This window comes from Tyto alba, unplaced genomic scaffold (genome assembly GCF_018691265.1).
Source record: "Tyto alba isolate M040663 unplaced genomic scaffold, T.alba_DEE_v4.0 Super-Scaffold_1000006, whole genome shotgun sequence".
In the NCBI taxonomy this organism is placed as follows: domain Eukaryota; kingdom Metazoa; phylum Chordata; class Aves; order Strigiformes; family Tytonidae; genus Tyto; species Tyto alba.
Window position 1 is genome coordinate 11923409 of NW_024881272.1, and position 27101 is coordinate 11950509.

General features: G+C 37.5%; 2 protein-coding genes across 5 annotated transcripts; one reads left to right on the forward strand and one right to left on the reverse strand.

The window, feature by feature from the left end:
- The first annotated feature begins 98 nt into the window (after positions 1 to 98).
- On the forward strand, positions 99 to 18656 carry FNDC7 (fibronectin type III domain containing 7). Of its 4 annotated transcripts, XM_009977084.3 has the most exons (14): positions 99 to 183; positions 623 to 641; positions 1726 to 1983; positions 3784 to 4038; positions 4760 to 5020; positions 5533 to 5790; positions 7213 to 7467; positions 8151 to 8408; positions 8807 to 9061; positions 9971 to 10225; positions 10801 to 11061; positions 11672 to 11701; positions 12235 to 12301; positions 13613 to 18656. In XM_009977084.3, the coding sequence occupies exons 1-13, from the start codon at positions 121 to 123 to the stop codon at positions 12273 to 12275; spliced, it is 2469 nt and encodes an 822-aa protein (XP_009975386.3). In that variant the 5' UTR covers positions 99 to 120; the 3' UTR covers positions 12276 to 12301; positions 13613 to 18656. The 4 variants fall into 4 exon arrangements, with proteins under 4 accessions (XP_009975386.3, XP_032856627.2, XP_032856628.2 ...); XM_033000736.2 differs by lacking the exons at positions 11672 to 11701; positions 12235 to 12301; positions 13613 to 18656 and having other exon boundaries at positions 10801 to 11648; XM_033000737.2 differs by lacking the exons at positions 11672 to 11701; positions 12235 to 12301; positions 13613 to 18656 and having other exon boundaries at positions 8151 to 8394; positions 8862 to 9061; positions 10801 to 11648.
- PRPF38B (pre-mRNA processing factor 38B) lies at positions 18369 to 27040 on the reverse strand. Its single transcript, XM_033000741.2, has 6 exons — positions 26622 to 27040; positions 23184 to 23252; positions 22736 to 22887; positions 22592 to 22652; positions 19838 to 20061; positions 18369 to 19584 (listed from the first exon to the last, which is right to left on the reverse strand). The coding sequence occupies exons 1-6, from the start codon at positions 26904 to 26906 to the stop codon at positions 18732 to 18734; spliced, it is 1644 nt and encodes a 547-aa protein (XP_032856632.2). The 5' UTR covers positions 26907 to 27040; the 3' UTR covers positions 18369 to 18731.
- Positions 27041 to 27101: the final 61 nt, after the last annotated feature.

A 27101-nucleotide genomic window follows, 5' to 3' on the forward strand; every position in this document is an offset into this window, starting at 1 on the left:
CCTCCTGTCAACCCAGGGAGTAAACCTACAGTGACAGCACTGCTGCAAAATATTAATGGTCACAGCAGGGATCAACCTGAGCTCATCCCCATGTGAAGGCTGGAACAAAGTTCTGACAAGATGCACAGTGCGAAAAGTAAATCACTGATATTTATTGGACTGCTTTTCAGCTGCCTAGAAGTGGTAAGTGCAACAAATTTGCTTTAAAAGTATTGTCAAGAATAATACTGTACTCTTTGTGAAAGTGAACTAAAAGTTAAAGGAGCAACTATCTGATTTGTACATTCATATTTTGTTACTATTGAACTTTTGCAGTGTTTACAAATGACTGAAAAAATAATATATTAGGATCCAAGGTCTTTTGATGTCTGTGAGCAGCTGAAAACTGGATCAATGGGCAGGTTCAGAGAGGAAAATGAAGAAGTAATGCAATCTGCGTACCTGTACCAAATCTCATTGGTTGCATAAACTTACTGTGCTTAAAGAATCTGAGAAAATATGTCATATCAGTAAAATGTGTTTAAAAAAATGTAGTTTTTTAAGTTGTAGTTGATACTAATGTTTTTTCCAAATAAAATATTTCACTTTGTATTTCTAACTTTTTGTACATCTTTCTTTTCAGATCTTTTCAGCTAACACAGGTAAATCTTCAAAATGGTACTTTGGTTTTACCTGCTTATTTTTGAATGAGTCTGAAGAAAACACACGCTTGTGTGATTTCTAGTAAAACATTATGTAAGTTCTAGCAGCTTTATAAACAAAAATTGTTTTCAAGTTTGATTCAGCTTAAAAAAAATCTATGTTGATATCTCTATAAATTTTAAACCTCAGTTTTAGGAGTCCCAATTCTGTCGGACACTTGCACAAAGATTCTGACAGACCACTTATGCCTTGACAGTAGCATGAACCAAGGAGAACACTCATCTGGATAAATTGTGCTGTTCATTACCTGCATAACTGTGCTACAAATAGGGTGCAAACTGTCCCATATTTACACCCAATTAATTCTTCTATCTTCTAATAAAAAGAAAAAAAAACCAAAACAAACAAAAAAAAGGAAGAAAACAAACCTACCCTCCCACCCCCCCAAAAAAAAAACCCAAAACCCACCAGAAGAAGCATGATCTCCTAAGCACAAATATTTCCAGCATTTTACTTTTTATACTTTCTTCAATATCCTATTTTGTGTCTGCAGCTCCTATTGCCTTAACTGTGAATACTAACCAGTTCAAAATATGAGGAGTGTAAGATTACAAGAAATGTTCTCAGAATTCATTAATTCTCTGGTGGTAGCACATGTTTCTGCATATACTGCACTGCCAAGAGTCTTAAATGCTTGATTTTTGCAGACATGTTATTGCAGTATCTGAACACTTCCTGTAGCATAGTCTTTTCATGATTTCCAAAACAAGCATTTGATCCTATTCATGTGTGGAAGGATTATACCCAGTATTTTTTAAAAATAATGAGACTACAGCATATGGAGGTTTGAAGAAAAATAGCCATCATCGAAACATGATACAATGAAAGCAAGCAGCATTTATTACAGTCCTTAATGGATTACAAAAGTGAACAAGGGAAATAGCATTCCAAACTCAATGGAATGCCTATCATCTGAAAATTAGGTCATGTAGATGCTTGATAAGGCACTGAACAATCTTTTTGATAAGATTGAACTAAATTCAGGAATGACTGAAATTTTTTTTATTTTTTTTCTTTTATTAGGTTTCTCTATGTCTATATATGATGTGACATCACAAAGCATCTATCTCAGATGGCCCAAGTTTTCAGGAGCCTCCTCTTATAGAGTCACAGCTACAGCTGTGAATACTGTAGGCCATTCGTTACTGGCTCATTTTAGTGATGTTACTCTTAAAGGAACTCTAACTTCATTAATTCCCAATACTATTTATGCTATACAAGCAGAAGCCATTGACAAGAATGGAATTATTCTTGCAGAAACACATATTATGCAGTCAACAGGTTAGTAAGAAAAACTTTGTGAAATGTAATTTCTATTGACCTCTGTAGGACTGGAATTTTATCCTTGATGTTTCATTGTAGTGGTAATAAATAGCAGCCATTGAAGCCTCTTGCTGGTTCTCCTACCGAGTTCATTACTAGCATGATTAGCTCCTTCTGCCCTGTGCTTTTTTTTAATATATATGTTTCTCTGATCTGCCACGCACAGTTTACTCAGACTGCAGCTTTCCACATCACCTACCCTTTCATTACAAATGCAGATGTGGAACTATATTCATTTTCTAGTACTGATGCTGATAAACAGTATTTTTGTTTCATTCACAATAGGCCTTGTATCATATAAGTCATTGATGGATACTGAAGATGAATCTACATAAACGAAACTGATTTTTTATTTAATTACTGAAATGTAATTTTAAAAATATTCTGTTGAAATTCAGTTATATTTTAACTGTTAATATTTAGAAATAGGCATTGTTTTTCCAGGAGAATTGGTTTCTCAGAAAAGTAATTATTACAATAAAAATTAAAAATAAAAAAGTAGCAGTGTGTATCATGAGAGGTATAAAAAACCCTCTATTGCTAGCTTACTTATGGGAGAACCGATATTAATGATTAATGTTTTGTAAGTTATTTCTATACAAATCATGTGCTATATATTCTTTACTTGACTGTTAGGGAAGCAACTCCCTTAGCCTTTCATAAGGGTTTCCTGCACATCAATTTCAATGAATTGTTACTAAAGGCAGTATTAAAAAAAAAAAAAAAAAGCAGCATAGCGCAATAGTTTGCTCAAAGATTGCAAAAGACACACCTCTAAATGTCCATAGGCATGATCATATAGAATATGTTACCATTTTTACAAATGGGGCAAAAGAGGGTATCTGACTGTAGCTGAATAAGAAAATGCTTGGGACTAAGAGAGAAGATGTAATGATCAGGAGTTGTATAACTGTGTATAATACTTGCTAGGGTCTGAAATCCCAAATTAGCTGCCTTGCTACAAATAAGTTTGCCTCAAGGCGCATACATAATTTTAGGTGGGATACATATTCATTTTATCTTTCTTTTTTTCTCTTCTAGTGAGTTTTTTGCAGCCTTGCAATATATAGACTTGCTTTACATATGCTAATTGTAGTCTGAAAATGCTGATTACTGAACCTAAATTACTTGTGGTTAAGAAATACACCTTATGTAGTTACTTTTGTGCCTGCAGTACACAAGAGCAGTTAACAAGAGCTCTTTCTGAATTGCCTGCAGCATAACATAATCGAAAAGCATTTAACTGCAATATTTGATGTGTTGTGTGTATCTGCTCTGAGCAGGGGGTTGGATAAGATGACTTCCCATGGTCTCTTAAAAACTAGATTATTGGATGTTGCTCTGATATAGAAATGTCTATGATTCAGTGTCCTATTTCAGACTGTTTTGTATAAACACCCACTTCTCCTTTGTATATATTGCTTTGTGTATTGCTTTGTGTAAACATCCAGTATAGTTAATTTGATATAGAGCAAGACAAAAAAGAGACCTCTCAGTGCAACGTAGGTTAAATAATGACAACCTAGGCAAAAAAAAAGGTACTAGAATATTTTTTATTGAAAATTGGTCTAGAACATGTCAATACTGTGTATTTTGTTAATGTTCATTTAAATTTCTTTTAACTTACATTTTAAACATTCATAGAAGGTATAGGCCATTTGTCCTACACTTTGGCTTTTGTGAAATGTTCAGAGCACTTTGCATTTCACAGGGCTGAGTTCCCCAACTTCAGTATGACCATGGTTATTTCCCTTTTAGCTCCAGACATACCCGTTATTGACCAAGCTTATTCAAAACTTAGCAACAGTATCACAGTGGAATGGAAAGCAGTACCTGGGGCTACTAGTTACCTGCTGACTGCGCAAGACGGAGATTCCTTCATTGAAACTGTAGTTGAAAGTTCTCCGGGCACAGTGTCGGGACTGAAACCTGCCACCTTGTACAGAATCACTGTCAGATCCATAAATTCAGGAGGAAGAAGCCAGCCTTCACCTTTCAGAAAAGCAAAAACAGGTGGACTTTCCAATTCTTATTTCATATTCTGTACTGTTATTATAATATAAAGCATTCATGCAAGCATCCTTTTTTATTGATTTCTTTGACCAGAAAACAAACAGTGTAGCCCAGGCATATACCAGTACTGAATTATTATAATATTGTATTTTAAGTTGTGTAGATCACATTCTCCTTTCAGTTTTTGAGGACTAGAATTCAGCCATCTGTATTAATGACCAGGACAAGAATCTGAATTAATGGTTTACTTTATGATAGTACTATAAGTTAAATGTTTACTAGGAGGTTTTACTAGAATCTGTATAAATATATGTATTTTATTTCAACAAAAATAAATTTTATTTTTAACAAATGCCAAAACTTGAGGGAATAGAAGAAATGAAGAAACAACTAAAAGAATAAAATAATAGACAGTATAAACCTTAGAGGACAGGAAATGCGGCATCTTCTTGGTGATTTTCATTCTTCTACTCACTCAACCTTTCATGTTTATGAGTTACATTCATTTTACAAAACCTGTAATATCATAATGGATGCACCAAACCAGTTTCCATATTTGTTCTGTCATTCTTGCATTAATCTATTTTCCTGGTTTTGTTGTCACTGAATTTGTCTCTCAGAGTCTGGCAATTACTCTTTATGTGTATTCATTTCATATTTGGCCCTTTCAAACAGTATTACTGAAAAAAACAAAAGCCTAATTGGTGTTCTTTCCCAACAGTCCTGGCTGCTCCAATTCTGTCTGTTAGTTCTCCAAGTTGTGACTCCATTGCAGTGAGCTGGAAAGCTGTGTATATGGCAGCTGGATTCTCCGTGTCCCTCATGAGATCCGATGGTTTGGGCAGAATGCTGAAGGAGAACACCACCAATACCTCCTTGATATTCACAAATCTAGATCCTGGAACTCTCTATACTATCAAGGCGTATGCCTGGAATGTCAATGGGATACCTGGAGATGATTTCACAAGTAACCAAAGAACAAGTAAGAAATTTTCTTTCCTGAAACCAAGTAAGCATTAAAAAACCAAACAAACTTACCTATACCAGGAACTATCTATGTGTATGAGTGATTGTATTATGTTTTTCAAAGATACATTGGATAGATTTTAAGATCATATAATTTTTACCCCATCTCCAAGTTCATGAAAGCTCAGATGACATGGGTCTGTTTAATGAATATTAATGAGGCAAAGATACCATTAACTACCAATAAAGTTGTACCTAGGGCAGGCCTGGGTAAGGACTACACAAGCTTAGACTGACTTGAGGATTTTTCTAACTGTGAAAAGCAAATATTCAAATACGGAGTTTCAACAGAAAGCTTTGCAGTGGTGTACAACTAGAGATCTTTCTTTTAAAAATTGTCTCTTTAATATGAATGAGGGTAAGGTCTGCACCACAAAAATTGCATTTGCCTTGCAAGTTATGAAAAAGACCATGTCTGTAGGCCATATGCTAACTTGTATTTCTGTGTTCTAAACTGATATACCGTAGGTCCTAATGCACCAGCGGATGTTCAAGTAGCTTTTAATAGTGGTGCTTTAAGAGCTATTGTTTCTTGGATGCCAACAGAAGGAGCTCTAACTTACAGTGTGACAGCCTCCAGTGGACTCATGAAACTGAAGTGTAATACACCTTCTGCCTCCTGCATGGTGCCATCACTCCAGTGCGGCTCCGAATATTACATTTCTGTCACAGCATACAACGATGCTGGATCCAGTAAACCTACTGATGCAGTAAGCTTAAAAACTAGTATGTGTCATTGATCCTTATATAGCTTGTGGCATTTTAACATATATTTCTTTAATTTAAAATGTAAATTAGTCCATTACAATTCATGAGTGGTTCTCAAATAGCTGTTTCTGCTTCTGAACTTTGTGCATGAACTGTGCCATATATCTTTCTATTTCAGGGATAACAGCCCGAACTTTCTTGCTATTTCTGTGAGAAGAACTTGCAGTAGTGTATAAATTATTGGCTGAACCAATAAGCCTGTATTTGACTCTTACCAGAAGTACCTGTTCCAAAGTAAATTTTCTGAGTGTAAAATGAATGTAAGGAATAACAGACCTACTGTGTCAGGTTTGTCACAAATAGATTGGGAGAAATCTGTGAGGAGATAGCATTAAGGACTGGCCCTAGACTGAGAATTGTTCCAGGCTAGATCTAGTTGTTAGTTGGAAAGGAGGTCAACAAAACCACATCCAGCTAAAGTAGCACCATTAAACTAGATGAAGTTACCATCACAGACCATTCTCAGGTAGCAGCTCTGTCAGGACAAAAGGTTGCTTGTTTCAGCTACTTAGCACCACTGCCTTGTCAGGGGTTACTGCTTCCTGCCCTGTTAGATGAACTGCCCGAGTAAGCAAAATCTAAACCATTTTTGTTATTATGTGCTACCTTAAAGAGACAACATTATATACTTAATCGTTTGATGTAACCTGCCTCATTTTTTCTGCTCATTAATATGAGTTAGGGATCATCCATGTGAGCAACTCAGAGGTGGATCTAACGGGATGACAATGCCTTAAGCAAGAGACAACTTTTAAGCTGTGGGCTGTAATCTTCTCAGCCAGTATTGCTTCAGCCAGATCAGGTATATTCATTCTAATAGCAGCAAGCTAAGCTTTTTGAACTCGAAAGAAAGAAAATGTTACTCAAGCCAAAGCCATGGAGTTTGCAGTTTAATGTGATATTTTGGGAAGCTACCAGAAAGGAAACCTGAGCAAAGGACAGCTCTATTCAAACACAGCCAGTGAGTTTCATACCAATATTTAAAGGGTTTTCACATAAAGGCTTTTGGATGCCAACTGCTACTCAAGCTAGTATTCTGACTGTCATCCAAAACTACTATCTGTGAGCACACATTGTGCCAGTTCCTTTTGAAATACTGGCTGGTGCCACTGTTTTTGTTCACAGGGGCTCCTTACACAGATCTCTTTTCTGTAAAACATGAAGGTAGTATCTTTTTTTTTTCTGCAAAAGTCATACTCAATTTTCATCTAAATGTAAGTAGCATCCTCTGTAAGGGTAGGTAAGTTACTGTTTTCTTGAACTATTCAAGCTGGGTAAAGTAATTCTATATATTCCTGATATTCTGTTATTGCCCAAAAGTCTAATTTCAATAAAAATATTCTGATTGCAATTCTTTTTTTTTTATTATGTTTTTTTCAGTTCCTTGTGCACCAGTAAATATATCAGTCGAAGAGGATGAACCTGGCCACTTGTTGGTATCATGGTCTAGTGTAAATTTTGGTCGTTATTACGTGGTTTTTGTGAAGAGTGATGATGGCTTGGAAGTGCACTGCAACACATCACATACCCAATGCCATTTCCAGTCGGACTGTGGCTTCACTTATTTCATTAGTGTCTTTGCATATAACAAGGCAGGGCAGAGTCCTTTAGGTGACATATTCAATTACAGTACTGGTGAGTAGCAATGTATTCTTGCAAATTCATTTTGGATTCTTTAACTGTGTTTATGACAGAGCTGATTGGACATTTTTATTAGAAGATAATGACTTAAACTTTTATTATTACTCAATTTGTGGGCAAAACACACAGAAGTTGGCAGAGAAAAAGAACCACTTTACATTGCAGTTGAATTTAACTTGTGTAGTCAAGTGCAACAACATGCGTACAAACTTGAAAATAGTTTAACAATTCACAGTCATCCGGCAAGGACGTATGAACAACATGCAGTCTTGGCATAAACATCGGGGTTTTTTCCGTTGCCTTAGGAAGCGTGTACCGAAGTCTTAAACTTCCTCATAGAGAGTTTTTATATTTGGAAAATGAAAAAATTGATTGAATGAGAAATTGTGAAGATCACTTCTATTTAACCACTAGCTGCTTTGAAATTTTAAATCAAGGATACGCGTAATTCCTTATGTGTTACCTATACATTAGAATGGCCTCTGTTAATTTGGAAGGAGGTGCTACTGAAGTAATTGAAGTAGTAAGTCTGGGATTAATGAGACTGTTTGCACAGTATTGGCCACCTTTGAAGATTTAAGATATGAAACACACAGATAAATTAAACGGGGCTCTTCGGTTTCATGCCATTTCCCAGTTCACATTCACGTTGCCCTCTCTGCCTTCTCTGTCCCCAGCACCTTGCTGCCCCAGGGACTTTCGGGCCGTGTTCGTGTCGAGCGACACGGTGCAGGTCACCTGGGCTCCTGTCCGAGGGGCTGAAATGTACGAGACGAGGGCTGTTGGCAAGAGCGGCGCGGTGCTCTGCAACGACACTGCCACGGTGTGCACCTTGTCGGCTCTGCAGTGTGACACCCAGTATAACGTCACGGTTTATTCTTTCAGCGAGGCCAGGGGCAGCAACACGTCGTGTGCATCCAAGTACGTGGCAACAGGTATTATGATCATTCTTATTTTCCATTAGTAGAAGAAATAGTTACACGCTGCAGTGATTCATGGATGAAAAGTGTTACTGGAGTGCTAAATTACCAGAACTGAAAAAAAAAAAAAAATACTGGAAGTCTTCAAAAATATACTATAAGCAGGGACCTAAAACCAGATTTGAATTAAAAGCTTCTGCTAGCTCTGAGTTTTTGAAAATCAGATTTACAATTCAACTCTTGTTTTATATGCAAAATCCTTACGTTGTCAGTTCTGTCACAAGTAAACATTTAACGATTATATACTTGTCTAAAGTAGTTTGTCAGGCCTAGGTGAAATTTAGATTTCGTATGTAACTTATGTAAGATGCATAAACAATCTGTTTAAATACAGTTAATATGAAATGTTTCAGCTCCCTGCAGTCCTGAAATTAAAAATATCTCAAAGGAGGCTCTTTCTGTAATCAGTGTGCACTGGCAATCTGACAATGAAGAAGCCACATATATTGTCACTGCCAGAGGAGAGGCTGGATTTTGGCATTGCACAAGTTCTGGAAATTCCTGTACCCTGATTAATCTTCCCTGTGGATCTGCCTTCTCTGTTAGTGCTATAGCAAGATCACCAGCAGGACAGAGTTTACCAAGCTACAGTGTCCCTTTAGAGACAGGTATGTGGGAAATGTATATAGTGGAAAATATTTAGCAGTATAATATTAAAATAGTTCTATGTCTTGTTTTTTTGGTTTGTTTTTTTTTTTTTTTTTTTTTTTAATTATTACTACAGTGTGTGCATATTATATTATCTATCACTGGATGTCCTCTGCTTAAACATGTATCTATGTGTGTATGAGAAGGAAGAATCACTTGGCACTTGCCTCACACAGAGAAGCCTTAGTGCAACGAATTATCATCCGGCCCAGCTAAAATATAAGAACATAATTCACTAATGTAACGCATAACTTCCTTGCCAACATTTTGACTTTTACCAGGAAAGGTAATGACGTGACATCCCTATCAACAAATAAACAGTGAGAACAGACTGAAGTACCCACCATTCCTGATACTAATTTACTAGTAGAGTTTTGTCCTGTACCACTTAGGCAGACAATCCCCCGGCACAGTTCAGAGATTAATGTACACCAGGATCTACTTTTAACAGGCAGTTGGGCTACAGTCATTTTATGTTGTAGAGGAAGAGACTTGAAATAGAGACAGAGCTGCACTGAGCTACGTGACTTGAGGGGTAGAAATGGATTCTGCTTAATTAAACTACAGATGCACGCTGATGTTCTGATGATAAGCATTAGTAACTTTTAGTATCTTGATGAACAGTCATCTTATAATAATTTCAGGGTTATAACTCACTGTTATAGACAAATTGATCTTTTATTGATATTATTAGAAGCTTGCCAGAGTAATCAAGAATTTTTCAGCACGCTAATGTTTGCCTGAAGAGTATGCACATCTTCATTCCTTTGCTCTTGATCACACACTATTCTAATTGCAACCCCCAAAAATACCTTCCATTTTTCAAGTACAAAACAGAATTGACTTCTTTATTTTTTGTTCTTTTTAAGCTCCTTGTTGCCCTAATGACCTGATACTAACTCAAGTGACACAGTCTGTAACAAATATCAGCTGGTCTGTTGGGATGGGTGCACAGACATATGTAACAACATTGGAGTCTCCAAAAGGACAGGCAAAGTGTCACACTCTTCAAAATTACTGTCTCCTGGGATGTATCACATGTGGCACCAACTATACAGTCTCTCTGAAAGCAATCAGTGAAACGGGTTTGACATCCAGATGCACGTATCAAGGATATTCTTCCAGTATGTAAATGCAATTGGGAAGAGAAAGACTCAATATACAACTTACTTTGTATGGTGTTCCTCTCAGACAAATAGTGCAGTTGAAATTCAATACATAGCTAATACACTTTCAGTTCCCTCTTTTAAATAAATGCACTTTGGAGTACTTTTACATATTTAACCCCTGTTCTTATAATGGCCATCAGGTGGCCATGCAAAGATAGTTTTGATAACATTGCTTCAGAAACACTTTTTAAAATTAAAATATGCTATGGCATAATTAAATTTGCAAGACCACAGAAGGATTCTGGACACTCTAAGGTAGCCCTTGTGCTTCCCTAGTCAGGAAAGAGCTAGAATATTCCAATGTATAAAACAATGTCTGAGTTCCAGCTCCATATGAGTCCAATGGAATGTTTCTTTCCCCAGTTCAGTTCAAGAATTATTCTGGCTTTCTGTGAAATAACAATTTCTCATTGAAATGCTTGTATATAATGTGATAGTAATCATATCATCTGGTTTAAAAAACACTGTAGGAATTTATAATGTATTGTGGGTTCACAGAATTTGCTTATTCATGTTTCCTATTTTAACAGGTGCTTGCTGCCCTTCTGGGGTGAAGCTATATAGACTCGGCAATAACAGTATCAGGGTATACTGGCGAGCTTCAGATGAAACGATAAACTACACCACTGATTTACATGGCTCGAAAGGCAATTTCACCTGTACCCCTAGCCCAGGTCTAAGTCAATGTGATATCACTGAAATACCCTGTGGGGATGTCTACACAGTGGTAGTATCTCCAGTTACTGATAAGGGGCTGAAGTTCACATTTTGCCCTAAAAAAATATATTCAGGTAAAACTTACATTTCTTTGAATGATGTACTTTTGTCTATGCATGCTAGATGGTTAAAATGTAATCCGAATTTATGTGAGTAAAGGTGGCATGGAATAGAACTTTTCTATTCTAGTGTTGACTCAAGAGTAAACTTCACAAGTGCTATCTTGCGGTATCTGTGACTGAAACTTCACAGGAGCATTTTGGGACTGGGCATACTCATCTGCACAGGTGCCTCTTATAACTGGATCACCCATAACCTGGTGAATACAGGGAAGTTAATGTTCAGTTGAGTGGTTAGTAGTGGTTAGAATACAGAAGCAAATAGATGAGGATTTTTAATTGTTTTGCTTTCTCGTTTGTTTTATAGAATTATTAGTTTTGAATAAACAAACACAGAACTTATGTGAACCACTCCTAAGCACATTTTTTAAGTAAAAATGTTTGAAGGGGTAGTCATTTCCTTGGGATTCCTTTCCCAGGGCATAAATTTAATCCATTATAAAACTACTGCTATCTGATAGGTTTGCACAGTTGCATAGCATGGACTCCATTCTACAGATTACTAATGTTTTCTGGCTTACAACTTGACACCTAACGTTTATACTTCTCTTTCATGTCATTTCAGTAACCTGTTCTGGAAGCTCTCTTGGAATGGGTAAGAGCACAGAGTACTCATTCCAAATCCATGGTGTTTGCAAAACATTTTAGCATAATGTAACTCCAGATGAAACGCAAATAATATATAAATTTAATAGTCAAGGCTTTTGCTACTGTTATGCAGGTTTATCTCACACCCCCTCCCCTCATCTTTTAATTTATAATTAAAATTTAAAAACCACCTTACCTATATTGTGGCCTGTATACCATCATGCATTCTACATTATCACATTTACTGTTTATCTGATAGCACATAATGGAAGATAGCCTTATCTTTTATAGCCCTGCCATATCCCATTACAAATTAAACTAGGTCACACTTCTGATTTTTACTGAAAAAAAAAAAAAAAAGTTAAAAAAAGCATGGCTTACCTCAACCTATTCTACCTTATTTCTTCAGGGGTTTCAACAGGCTAGGCTTGTGCTTTATTTGCCTATGTGAACTGCTAGAAACAACTCCAAAAGCAGCCAAAACATTTCTCAAAACAGTTGCTTTTCCATAACTGAAATTCTTTCTGATTTCTGTTACAGTGATTTATAGAGGGAAGAGCAATCCAGAACAACTTATCTAGATGAAAATGCTGGTTCAGATAAAGAGGTAAGTTATGAAAGTTGTAATTTAGATTAGGATATATTAATCAAATTTTTCATTCTGCTTAAATCTTTGGGATGAGAGGGATAAACTTCACCGGTCCTATATACACTAAATATAACTGGTTTGTTAAAATCCATTGTATTTACCTCAGAAAATGCAAGCTGTCTATTCCTACTATGGATACTGATTTGTCCTCTCCTCCATTTAGAATAAAACTCTCTTTCATTTCATGAAGCCTTTTCTAACACTACCCTATAGTTGCCCAGCAAAGCCCTCAAAATCTCAACAGACCAAGATACTCTTTAGGGCTCATTTACTTTCTCTCTTTGCTAGCTAAAGTTGCTCATTCTCCAACAAATGTACTGGTGCTCTGGACTATTTACTGCCCTTGTCTCAAAAGGACTGATGAAGTCACTGCTGCCTTCCCCCCAGCCCCGCAGGCCCATCCTCTCCTCCTCGCCCCTGTTCTCCTACAGCTGTCCTGAATGTTGCAGTTGTTGACCCTGTCCCCAGTCTTTCTTTCCCTGAAGTTAGAAAGATGACATCTGTGCTTAACTGCAACAGTCAGAGCTGCTTGAGGACAGGGAGGAAGGAAGGAAGCTGAACAGTTAGCCATGTCTGAGAACTAATACAGGACATCAAATCTGAGCCCCAACTCCTGAGATAATTTTTAAAATGCAGGTGAAAACCGTCATCTCGGTAATCTTGAAATGTAGTTTTCCCTGTAAAGGAATCAGTTGTAAAAGCTCTTCAGTAGGTGTGATCTAGACCTAATGTATCAATGAAATAGTAAAGTCTGAAATAAAGATTTAAGAGTGAAATTTAACACCTTTAAACAAAACAAAAAAAAAACAAAACAAAACAAACACCCAAAACCGTTTAGGTGCACTCAAGTAAAAGTAACTTGCAGCTTAAGTATTCCAAGACTATTTAATTTTAATTTCAAAAAAAAGTTTGTTTCTTTACAATTTTGAGAGGTAACTTGAGGGTAAACATAATGTCTCCTTCACATAAACTGACTTGTTTTGTTTTGTGCCTAATGAAGAACTAACAGTTATTACTAAAATTTTAATTTCCAATTTTTCAGAAAAGGCAGAACCTTTTCTCCTATTTCACTGTGGTTACTTCTTCAGCCAACATGGAAAGCAAAGTTCAAAGGTTCTATATACACATAAAAAGTAAAACAATTACTCAGTATCTTACAAAAGCAGGCTTCAGAAGCTTATGTATAAAGGTTACCAACAGCAACAGGGTTTTTAACACTTTTTTCAGCTTATAGACACCATGCATTCTGAAAGCTTTTTTTCTTCACAGCACACAGTTGTACTGGGTATCTCAGTCACTGCTTCTGAGCACTTGCACATCTCATTCTTCAATAATTTGGCGGTAGATGGCTCAAGAACTACATGTTGCTTCTTAGAACATGATCTGCATCTATTCACTGTCAAACAAGTCTTTCTTTTGGAAACATCATTTAAAAGTGCCCTGAATTTTTTAATAGAAGTTGGTTCTATTTCTCACTTGGAAAAAAAAGAAATTAGTTATGTAAAAATAAATATTGTTCCCAACTTTCGAGTGTTTTGTTTGTTTTTTAGTTTGCAGTTATAGTTGTCAAACACTGTCACTAAAGCCCAGGTGTTTTAACCAGGTGGCTATTAACTGGATTTTCAGATGCTTAAAGCAATCAGTTTCTTTTGGATTCAAATTCAAGCCACAGCTTTCTTCTTTTCATATAAACAATTCTAATATTTCCATGTCCTAACAGTAACTATTGTCCTTTAAGCAATTATAAACTGTTTGTGTATTTTTTCTCACTTCTTCCTGGCACACAGACATTGACATCTCAAAACTACACACTACTGCCTTGACATAGTACTATTTTCATCAGCTCTTCACATTTTCATGAATGAATAAGTGTAATTGTAATAGAATTATTTTCATGTCTGTTTAAAAAAAGGCAAAAAGCTACAAGGATTCCAAAACACATTGATTCAGCTAAAAAAAAGTAGTTAGAAGATGTAGACAATTTACCATAACAGGGAAGAAAAGCAGCACAACTAGGGACAGATCCACACCTCCTACTGTGGCTGTATGTTGCAGGCCTTGTTACTTGGGCATTAATGTTGTCTAATAATAATTAACACTGCTGGTATGTGAAACATCACTGGCACTTACTGACAAGATTAAAAACCTTTAGTCAGGATCAGTTTCAGGTTCCCTCCAGATTGAAGCAAATGCGTTTTTATGGGTCACACTGACTTGTTTTTAACATCATAGGACGGGACAATTTAATGTAATGTTTTCATAGATGTAGTTTCTCTAAGATTTACTAGTATAGCTCTGGTCTTCATGAAGCAAAAATAGCAAGCAATCAAAAAACCCCAAATAAAGCCAAAATAACAACAAGACAGACAAAAAAGCAACCCAACACCACAAACTACTTAAAAACTTGAGAATCAAAAAAATTCCTGTTGAAGACCATGGGGTAAGTGGCATAATGGTATGCTAAGTAAAATGAATGCTTTCAGAACAGTTTCTGTGAAATCCCTTACACTAACAGATTATGTGATTAAAAACACCTGTTACTTCGTGATAAATGCCTCCATTAATGCTTAATAAAAAAATCAATTTTAAAGATATATTTGTTGCAATTACACAAAGATGAGCAACTGCAAAAAAAAAAAAAAGTTCTTATTGCTACAAATACAAATGATTTATAATTGTATTTGACACAGAAGTTAACAGCTCAAAACTTAGGTAGGCTGTTTTCAGTCCAGTAAAGAAACTGGCAAAAAGCTGTCCTTCAGTTGTTTTCAGATTTGACCCAAAATAGTTGAGATTTAATAAGTGTTCTTCCACATCTGACTATTGGTGGGGAAGAGTAAAAATAAAAAGGCAACTAAATTGCAAAACCTCAAGAGTGGCATTTAAATTCTGTTTTACCCTGCTTACTAGCTGGCAGACATCTCCTGTATGTAGTTATGTGCACTTCATAGCAGTGCAGAAAGTGCTCAACCATCTACCAAAGCCAGCAGAAGTCATCTAATCCTTTCAGGTTCCCCTTAAGAGATCCTGGCTATTTGTATACTGTTTTTGTCAGTACAGTAATAGTCAGCTCTAAATACTGAAGGTGTGAGCTCATTCATGTTTCTTCAACATAAAAAGTAGATAAAAAAAAAAGGGTATGCATGGTGTAGTAAGTATCCCCCTCCCCCCCCAACATGATCAGATAAATTGCCCTGCCATTCAAGTTACCTTTTTCAATACAGACAGTCAAAATACCACTTCTATTACGTTTACAAGTCAGACACATGAAAGCCTGTCTGTACTGACACTAATGACCTGCGTAATTATGTGGCAGTAAGTAGATGTGAGTCTCTGGGGCCAAATCCCTGCCTTAAAACAAAAGAACAACAGTTTGTGACTTCTGAAATGTTGTTCAACTGATCAAGCAGCATCTTCAAAAGTAGAGGTGTATTTCTCAAATTAGTTGTATTAGTCCAGATAAGTAAGTATTGTTGGAACCACAGGAAATTTCAAAGACAGATGAGGCTTTCTGAGAGGAATGACTATCCCAGCTGGGTAACTAGGGCCACATGGCATCCTGCAGAAACTTCTGGTTCATAGTGCTTGGTTCGCTGTGCCTTTACCCCTGAGAAATGAAGGGTCACTGCACAGCCTGTCTGACAGAAGCTCTGCAACCACATCTCCTTGGCAAACCCGCACAATACCTCCAATTACAAGTGGCAGGAACTGTCTTCTAATGATCCCGAGCCAAATGCCAACTGCCACTGCCCTGCTAGCGACCCATCAGACCAGTGAGCATGGGAAGTTCTGCTGATCTTACCACTTCTCATCAGAGGTGCTTTGTAGAAGTTCCGTAGATCTGCTCCTTTAAGAAAGCTCACATGAAATAAAATGGCATCAGGAATTAGAGACCCTGCATTCAAGCTCAAGAGCTACAAGATACTAAATCCCAATGGTAACTTAAGATGGGTATCTTGGTTTAAATAATTTTCATAGCTCTTGGTAAGTCATGGATATTGTGCTATCCATTATACTGCTAGCTCGAGTACATAATATGGATCAAATTAAAACCAAAAGTCAGAAAGGGCTACTGATAAATAAAAGTGAAGTCCTCAAATTACTACACTTGTAAGAACTACTGGCATGAGCTAGTCTTTGCACAAGCTGTATCAAAATGTTCATTATCACTGTAAGAGCGTTGTTCCCAATTTCAGGTCAAAGACTGTTTCTCAAATATCATAATTTTGCCTGCAAATAAACCATTCTTTCACCCTATTTCCCAACAGCAAAGGAAGAGCCCTGACAGAACAAGTAGAAATCAGTAATCCATTTTCCCTGACAAAACTGGCCTTGCAGCCTTTCTGCCCAAGAACATACTCATTTCAGAAACTCATAGGCTGAAGGTTAAAAACTAATGAGGCCATAAGATGCTTTCTAGTGGCAAATAAGGTAAATTACAGTTGTCCTCATTGTTTAGACAGGATCCATGCAATCCCCTGATAGACTGCAAAGACAGTTCTAACAATCTACTAGCCAGGGCATTTCTTAAACAGCCAAAACTTTCTTTCCTCCCATATTAAATGACAACTCAGTATTTTAGTTGTACACTGCAATGGAATAAACTTGCTGAAGCTTAATCTTGTTTCAAGCTCAGATTTAAAATCAGGTAACAAATATAAGCAGACAATACCTGAAAAACCTCAGTATTGAAATATTTCAAATACTAAGGATCACAGTGACAAAGGAAAGACTAACAATTCAGAAAACAGTAAGAGCAGGGGGGAAGAAAAAAAATTGAGTTTGTCATTTCTGCTTTATTGAGAGCTATGGATTGAAGTGTGTTGTTAGAAATTCAAGCACTGTTTGTTTTCTCCCAGAGGTTTAAAAAAAATCCTAATTTTTAAGTATCATGCCTAGATAACCTGCATCACACAGAAGCAAAAAAAGGCACAAATATGAATTTATTTCTACCTTCAGGGCACTTCATGACGACGAGTGAGTCACACTTAATGTTCTTCCTACTTTTGGGCTGCTGCATTTCTTTGTTAGCTGCCTCATCCTTATGAGGTACTTATTACATAAAAGCCTTATTCACACCAAGTGTCACTTGGTCTGAAAATGAAACATGAAGGAACCCAAACATTCTTCAACTGGCAATGAACATGCAGGGAAACGGTGACACCCAATACAAAGGAATTAATTGAGAGTTTATTCCAGATGGTTCTCCTCACTTAGTATACAAGTCATCAGAATCATCTATCAAATAGACTTGGACTTTAATGATATGATTTTTTTCTATAATGCATTTTGGTTTTTGCTTCTAACAACCTGTTTAAAAAAAAATCTGCCACGAGATGTTCAGCACAAACTGCAATCCTTACTATTTGTAGAAAATATGACTTAAAAAAGGACACTATCAGGTAATTCTTATTTTAAATGTTTACACTTATAAAAATGCTTTGGAAGCTTGAAACTGAAATCCTTTGTAATATTTTTCTTCTTCCTACCTCCCTCTTTCCATCTTAAATGCCTTTATTAGCCCAGGATTATCGTAAATGACAGAGTGCAGCTGCTGATTAAAAACACTAGAGGACCACAAATGGATAAATTGTGTTTAAAAAAAAAAATTAAGCTTATATGGGTTTTTCTTTGAACAAATAGAATGCATAGATGGCTATAGTACTTATCCGTCAACCTTTGCAGTGCCCACTTGAGGTAGCCTTCCTGAAGAATTACTAAACAAGGCCCAACATCATCTAAATCTTTGCATCAAATCCACTATCTCCTTGAAAGTCTACTCTCAATTTAACACCAGTGGTGATCAACAACATAATACATTTTAAAAGCTTCTGAAAAAACAGTAGGTACAGTGGACATAAACGTTAGTTCTAAATCTGCAGCCCTCAATGTACACTGTATGCACATAAATATCTCGGCTATAATACACATTCAAGATCCATCCCTAAAAACCATACTATTCTGTAAAGCACAGCCATGCTAACTTCAGGATACAAACCATAATTCCACGTCTACAAAATGAAAGTAGAATTAGTGGCAGTTTATTGCCTCATACAAATTTAACCAACATGGCAACCATGCCAAAGGAATTAAAACATTTTCAGGACGTATGTACAGACTGTACATTTCAGAAACTTCTGAACAATAAAAATGCAAAAACAATCTCTGCATTACGAATTAAACTAAACAAATGGTTTGAAACCGTCAATGCATTGAATGGGTTTACAAAGGCACTTCCCTACCCAAAATAGGAAATGACAATCTGCAGCCTAGAGGGAGGTTGGAGAAGAGTGCTCATCAACTACTGCACAATCTCAACTTTAAGAAAAAATAAGCAGGATTTAATCAAACATTTATAGGATTCAATGTGATCCACTTCTGAAAGAGTTCACACAGTCTCATCTTTGTTTTTATGTTGCTTTTCTTGGCTCTCTTGTTCTGTACTTTGGCTCCTCCGACGATCATGTTTGTCCGAATGGTCCTTGCTATCACTGGCATCGTGTTTGTGGGAACGTTCTTTGCTTCTGCTACGCTTTCTAGGTTTTTCTTTGCTGGGACTCCGGTCTCGCTTTCTGGACTTCTCAACACTATCTGTTCTTCCTCTGCTTCTGCTTCTACTTCGTTTATTTGATTTCTCTTTACTTTCATTTTTGTGTTTACTTGATTTCTCTTTGCTCCTGCTCCTGCTGCGCTTACCTGTGTTCTTACTTCGGCTCCTACTCCTATGCTTTCTCTCCCGGCTTCGACTTCTACTATGTTTTCTCTCTTTTTTGAAATCCCTCTTGTCATCCCGGTGTTTCTTGTCATCCTTGTCATCCTTGTGTCTTCTCTCTTCTGGATCACCCTTACTTTTCCTTTCTTTTGATCTTTCTCTAGATCGATCTTTTTCCCTTTCACTACCTCTTTCCTTATCATAATCTCTCTCTTTTTTCCGGCTCCGTTCGTTTTCTTTCTCTCGTTCCCTATCCCTGTCTCTTCTATCTCCCTTCCTGTCACGACTTCGACTACGGCTTCTGTATCTGTCCCTGCTTCTGCTTCGCCTCCGTTCCAGTGCGCGATCAGTACTTCGAGATCTCCGCCTTTCTTTTTCTCTCTCCTTAGCTTCACGTTCTAATCTCTGACGTTCTCTTTCTCTTTCTAGTTCTCTATCAAAACTAGATGATCCATGGCCCTCCCGATGATGACTTCTGCTTCTGGATCTTCTGGGAGACCTCCTGGGACTGATGGATCGTCTTGGAGACCTTTTAAAATAAAAGAGATTCAGTATGAAACACCACCTTTTAAAATTTACTTTCCGATTTATACTTTACATACACAGTCTGTACTTAATCTTAAATACCAAATATCATCTGATGATTTCAGTCCATTAGCATCCATGAACTGTTTTGTCTGTTGCCTTAGAACCTGCCTCAGTCAAAAGGCGACATGCTTCTGGTAACGAGTAGGTCAATATCGAACTTTTAACATTGATTTTCAAAATAATATGTATATGACCTTGAACGTCTACGTTCTGCATGTCGCTCTATTTCTTCCATTCCCTCCTTGCCATCTTTCTTGATTTTTCTAGGTCTGCTTTTAATTTGCTGGTCAATGGTTTTCTGGACTGGCACAGGAATTCTTGGAAACAACGTGGAAAACCATTCAAGCTTAGTGAGGAAGGAACGAAGCATCTCCCCGATGGTCATAACACAACCCCCACCTGCCTTCACATCCAGGTCCTACAAAATACAAGCAAAAAAATATCCTGATGGTCAAAGAGATTCTTTAGTGATTAAAAAAAAAAAAATGCTGCTACATTACTGCCCTCTTGAAGTCTCATGATTATGAAAGTTTACTTATCTCATTCTAATACATTTCCTTAAAAAAAGTCAAACTCTGCACCCTTCAGATCTGGCAGTATGTTACAGATAGGGAATGGGACTTAACATATATGCATGCAGGCACATACTAATCCTGCAGCCATCTGGATGGTAAGGGACTGTCGATGAAGAGATTAACGCAAAATCCCCTTACACAGTCTGGTTATATGGTATGATCTTGTATTTTATTTAAATGCCACAAAGTTCAAAAGTCCTCTCAAACTACATTTAACACTCCATTTTGTGGATGTACAACTGCGTATCATCATACCCAACCCTGTGGCCTAAATCATTTAAGAACTACATCATTGCCTATCTAAAAATGATCACAGAAAAACCTCTAGTACAAAATGGCATCCTAACAGAATTGGAAGCAATAGCAAACCAACTGCCATGAAGCAGTGAGGTTTCTAATTTAGAAATATGTAAAAAAATAAATAAATGAACAAATAATTGGAAACGCATAATCCATGATGACCATTGTCTCTGAAAAGGGTCATTACCGCATGAAGGCCTTCTTGCTATGCCCTCTCACAGCTCAGGACATGTTAGTCAGCTATTGTCAGTCCCAAACCTATAGTGCAAGCACACAAGGAAAGTGAGATTTGTTATCTAAACAGGAAGAGAAAATCTAAATGTAAAACTGCTTGCACTCACACACATTTAAGTGTTCAGATATACAGTTTTTCCAAATATAATCGCTGCAGAGATCTAAAGAAGAAAAAAAGGAGTTAAACGTAGCACCTGGAGAGCACGTACAGTTAAACAAAATAAACATAAGAAGCATTTTGAAAAGTAACTCTGTAGCCTGAGAAGTTTTTCACAGCAGCATGACAAAAGATGAACTGCTTCCACATATTTAAGAACTGGAGGAAAAAAAAAAAATCCTGTAGGTTTAAATATTTCCATATATATGAGTTTGCTTCATCCTATTAAGCTTGACCAGGTCTGGTAAGAAACTTAAGACAAACAGCCCCAAGCACTTGTTCCTACACAACACAAAGCTACTGAAAGCAGCTGGGAAAGAAACACTAATTCCAAAAATATACTGGGAGATTTTAAATGACAATAAACAAATATAAGCTGATAACAAATATCTGCAAGAACTGAAATGTATTCAACTAAAAAAGGTGCTTTGAATAATGAACCAGTTAAGACCTGCACAATGAATTGCACTGGTGATCACTTTATTGTCCTGGGAATCAAGTTGTTTGTGGGACCCTGAAAATGAAGCCACCCCAATCCTCCACAAGTTACAATGCAACATTGCAGAGAAGAATTCATATTAACTAGCACCACCTGGGGGAGAATGAGGATATCACAGCAATGCAATCAAGATTTAAATTAATTTTGATTTTTGTTATAAACATACAATAACACAGGTTTACCTGAAGTAACAGCTGTTTCCTTTGCACAGTGTTTTTGATACTTTGCATGAAAGAAGCTGTTTAAAATAAATACACTGCATTGCAGACAGATACAGGTATAATTCAGACTATTTTTAATACAGATATTTGGACATCATTTGCAACTACAACATTTGAAATTTCTTGAAGTAGGTGCCTACTGTCACACTGAAGAGGACAAGTGATCCTTCCTGTTCCATTCTTAAATCTAGGATGTAGTTTAAAACCTGCTCAATAAATACAAATTGCAACAGTATGTAGCAGACTGTATATTCAACTTCATAGACCAAGAAACCTCACCCATCAGCTTCTACTTGGGATTCTCCTATCTGACTGCATAATAATGCAGCCTCTTTACTGAACTTCATCAGTGAGCAACCCATGTTTCTTCCTTTGCCCCATTAGCAAAGACATTAAGGTTACTAGAAACAATGCCACCTTATGCAGTAATTACAGTTTGTTTCTCCATTGAAGAAATCCTGGGTTTAGTTATTCCAGGACATGATTAATAACCACATACATTTTTGGTAATATTTTTTTCAAGGTGAATGTTGGTTTCTACTCTGTACTTCTCACTCTTCCACGTGGGCAGCAACTCCCCCTGTCCCAGCAATAAATGCAAAATATAAAAATCACATTTTCAGGACTTACTATACTTTGCTTAAAAATACTTTTTTTCTGAAAACCACACAGATGCTGCACTCACACAGCCTGCTATCTGCATTCTGAGATAATAAACCAGTTTCACATGGCTTTATAATAGCTGACACAGTAACGTCCTAATGAATAGAAAGTTCTGTGAAATTTAAGAAAAATGACCCAGGTCCCAGCTCAGACCTGCTTCCTGCACTAATTAATGAAATTACAAGAACATAACATTGCAACATTCAAACTACAGAAAATCTTATCAAACAACGTTTAAGCCTGAAGTAGTAACATGAAAAGAAACGAAAGAAAACAAATTATTACCCTCGCCGACATACCTCTTCATCATCAAGAAAGGATTCAAACCAGTCCCATAGATCTGTAGGTGGTTGTGTGTACCTTTAAGTACAAAAAGAATATAACATTTTAATACAGCTTTCTGTATACTAAATTAGTCATTAGTTGACTATATTGATACTTACCTAATATACATAAATCCAAGAGCCCTAATATATGGAGAGTCTGTGTGAGTTATAAGGCCCATCACTTGCTTACGAGTGAGTTTCAGTGTAAATAATTTGTAGAGCAGACAAAAGGCAGTAGACACAATTCCTCCAGTTCCAACACCACGCACCTTTCAGAAGAAAAAAAAAAGTTAGGCGACCACACAGCAAGTCACAAAGACATTATCCTAAATCTACAAAAGAATGTAAGAATTAACACAGGATAAAAATCTACATCTGCAGAGCTATGTGGAAAAAGTAACACTACTTGCACTCACAGCTCTAGAAGTAAGGGGAATGTATCAACTCCTTGTAATAAATGCTTTTTTATCTAGGGACTGTGGCAACATACAACTAAGTTTTAGCTATGCTTGGGAAATTTATTTACCAGACCAAAAAATTTAAGGCAGCACGTACTTCTACTTACCCCTCCACACATCCCTGTCTGGCCTGCTGTTTTTCTGCTCCCTTTTTCCCATGGTTCAACATGTGTAACCTGAAAGGATGGAGAGGGGTGGGAAGAAAGCAAGCAAATAACAATTATAACCTCCATAATGCTTAGATGCCTATAGAAACCTAAGTTAAACAATGAATATCCTAAATCAATCTTAAGTAGCTTGTCTTCTACCAAAAATCAAGATCAAGTCTGCTGTGTCATTAAGGGAAAGCATTTGGCTTTTGTACTTATCCCATTAAGAAATTATAGCCAAAATCATGAAGTTAACTCAATCCAGAAAGCAAAACACCAAAGCAAGCACCCATGCTTATTCTATACTCCATGTACTTTCAAATACTTTATGACTAAACCCCATCATTACTATTTTCCATGGTGACTAAACAATTACCTTAATTTAAACTGTCTCTTAACAAGTTTAGTGACACCTGCTGACAAGAGCTACAGAACTAAAAATCTACTCTCATATTCATAAATCTCATTTATGCAGTGAGTTCAGTCAGATCTTTCTTTTGAGTATCACCTACAATTGAGACAAAATAAAGATGTCTACGAAGTGTTGTGTTTTGGTCTAAAACACCAGTATTTTTTCCTGTAGACTGCAGTGATGTTCTCAGACAAAATGGTTATTATGTACGAGTAAAACTTGCCTAATTCAAATCTTCTGAGATGAATTTAGAGACGAGTGCACAAACATAATTAACCAACACCATTCCTTACACTTGATAATAAGAGCCACAAAGAAGTTAAGCATTATAAAACTGCATAAGCTACATTTAAAATTGTGAAATTTGGAGAAGTAACACCTGGCTCAAACAAAGAAGTATATTTCCTAAACACATCAACTGACAAAAATAAGTAAAAAAAAAAAAAGACAAAAAAGATACAATGCTGTTACACTAGATGGGAGATAAGAGTTCATGGCCAAGCTTTTGGTTTGTGAACTACAGTACATTCTTTAACAATACATGAAACAAAACTAATTACGTGCACAGTCACGTGAAATTAAAAGCTATACTAACGGCTGAAGATACTGAACTGTGTTGTTTCTTTTTTACACTTGCTATCTTATCCAAATAGGAAAGATAAGATGCCAATACCATAGAATTCAAAATCCACTATGACTTCCTGTATTATTAGCATCATATGAGAAGTTCACAAATACTACGTAAATAATACTGCACATCCTTCTGATTATTTACAGTTTTGCCTCTCACAGGAAATGAAAAGTATTTTTTTAGTCAAAGGATCAAATATGATGCTATCGCAATGGTAGCCTTCAATTTTGTTAATTACAGTTAAGTTTACTGCCAACAATCCATGTAAACATGCTGGTTTTGACAGATATCAAAAAACCCACAGGCCTGAAAACAATACTAATTTCAAAAAAGAATATTTAAAGTTTTGATCCTGCAAAGACTGCTGCATATGGTTAACTTGCTGAAAACATACACATTAAATGAACTTGGTCATACATGTGGTACAAAGATCAGAGATAAAGAGTAAGTCACTCACTTTGCAGATACAGAAGTGAAAACAGGAGACCAGAACTACAAGTTAATTAATTTTAAAACGTAGACAGAATCTGTATCTTCAAAGATGGTCCCTACCACTAGCTGCATATGTGACTTAAGATCATCTTTTCAGAGAATCCAGCACCCAGCATTCTTAACTTTTCTAAACAAGCTACTTACTTCAGTTCCAAAACAAAATAAAATACATTCAAAAATACACCTGCTATGGTGGATATTGCCCTCAAAAAAAAAAAAGCCATCTACTGTTTAATGTTTTTCACGAATCTTAAAACATGAACAGAAATCAAATCTCCTGTATATCAATGAAGTACCTTAACCATCAGGTTATCTTCTCCCTCACATCTATTACTTATGAGTAAGTCAGAGGCTGAGCTTTCTCTTTATTTAGCATGCAGTTTTAAAGCCAGAATAACTGTCAAGTTCAATAAACAAACTTTAATTACATTGGATTAATAAAAATTTAATGGTATGCCAAAACTCTTCCCCAATTTAAGATTAAACCACTTATGGAATGAAACACTGAGAGGAGCAAACAAATTGTTTCACTTACTGCAACTGACGTCTACCAATACTAAGAAAACAAATCACATCAAATAATTTTTACTACATCTGAAAGGGTCCCTGTAAAATACAGTAAGCTCTCAACTTCTCTAAAAATATGTTTTTCTATAAATTCTTCAGCTCATAACTTGCAAAAATAAACTTTGCTGCTTTCCATTTTGATAGTCAGAATTATTTCTATCTCACATGCAGCACGTGCTAAATTAACTGAAGACAAGCTTTGTCTACAATATATGTTATTGTATTAGGAGAATTAAGTAGTCTGCTCCAAATGACAGAGCACAAGCAGAGAAGTGCTGTCGTTAAAATGAAACACAGTGCACTGTCTTCATAAGTGCAAACAATGCCAAACATCTCAAAACACTTCTGTGGAGTTTTCCCACAATTATAGTCCCCTAAGTAAATTAACTTGTCCTGGCTAAACGAGAGAAAAAGGCTACTTTTTTTTTTAATTTCAAAGTATGTTTTAACCTATTAGCTGACACAGTAGCATTACATAGTAGAATCAATCCAGCTTTAAAGAATATCTCAATAACCAGCCAAGTATAGCTAACTGAAGTCTGCAGCCTGAATTAGATAAGTGTTGTGCTCATTATCAGAACAAAGAATGTGGCTGTGTTGATGAGCATTAATTATGCATACCTCTACCTGGGAGACTGACTTGATGGAAGCCTCGCTGCAAAACTGATTCAATCCTGCTAACAAAACAAGAACTGAGATATGGATGCACCGAGACAATTATCTCCCCGGCACATCCTACCTATCGCCCAGAGAAGCACTAACATTAACTAGTTTTTGATTGAGTGTGAAAGAGAGCGATCCTAGCCTCTAACTGAGGAAGAAGACCACGTGCAAACTCCTGTTGAAACCACCTGCATTCACCAGCATCCCTTCTGCGAAATTACACAGCATGTCGGTAACTCCTAGGCTGCGGGCAGTGCTCGTCTCTAACAGCAGCATGCAGACCGGGCCCCCTCCCCACTCTGTCCGACCGAGAGCGCAGGCCTTAGACGGCCATTTCCTCCTCACTGCCCTGGCTCACGCCGCCCACTTCAAAACTTACAACTCCGTAATTCCAAATCCGACGCGAAGCACGCCTCTTTTGTAAGAGAGAGAAGCCGGCACCTGGGGTTCCCCCGATTAAGCAATGAAAGATTTGTTCCCATCCCTTCCCGCAAAGGAGCGGGAAGGCGAGAGAGGGAACCCACAGACCGCAGCCAGAGCCTTCCGCCCAGCAGCGGGAGGCTCGCCCGGGACGTGGGCCGGCCCAGCCCCGCGGAGCCCGCGGCGCCCAGGGCGCGGCCCGCCGGCTCACCTTGAAGTAGATCTCGTCCACCACTTCGTGGTAAGTCTTGAGCTCGTAGAGCTGCACCTTGAAGTAGGGCGACGAGAGGATGTTGGTGAGGATCATGGGGTTGAGGTTCATGGTCTTCTCGTTGCCCCAGAGCGGCAGCACGTTGCCCTGCTTGCCGGAGGCCGCCGGCTTGGGGGCCCCGCTCTGCAGCTGCTGCTGGGCCGGGGGGCCGGCACCGGGCTGGTGCTGGGCCGCCTGCTGCCCCTGGCAGTTCCCGGCGCCGACGGCGGGGCTGTTGTTGGCCATGGCGGCTGAGGGCGCGGAGCGGGGCTGCGGGGCGGGCGGGCGGCCGCGCCACAGCGCAGCGCAGCACACCGGAACGCGGGCTACCGGGCCGGGCGCTGCCTCCGCCAACTGCTAACAAGATGGCGGCCCCTCCGGAAGCGGCAGCTTCGCCTTCCGGGGCCGAGCCGGCCAATCGCCGCGCGGGCGGGAGAGAAG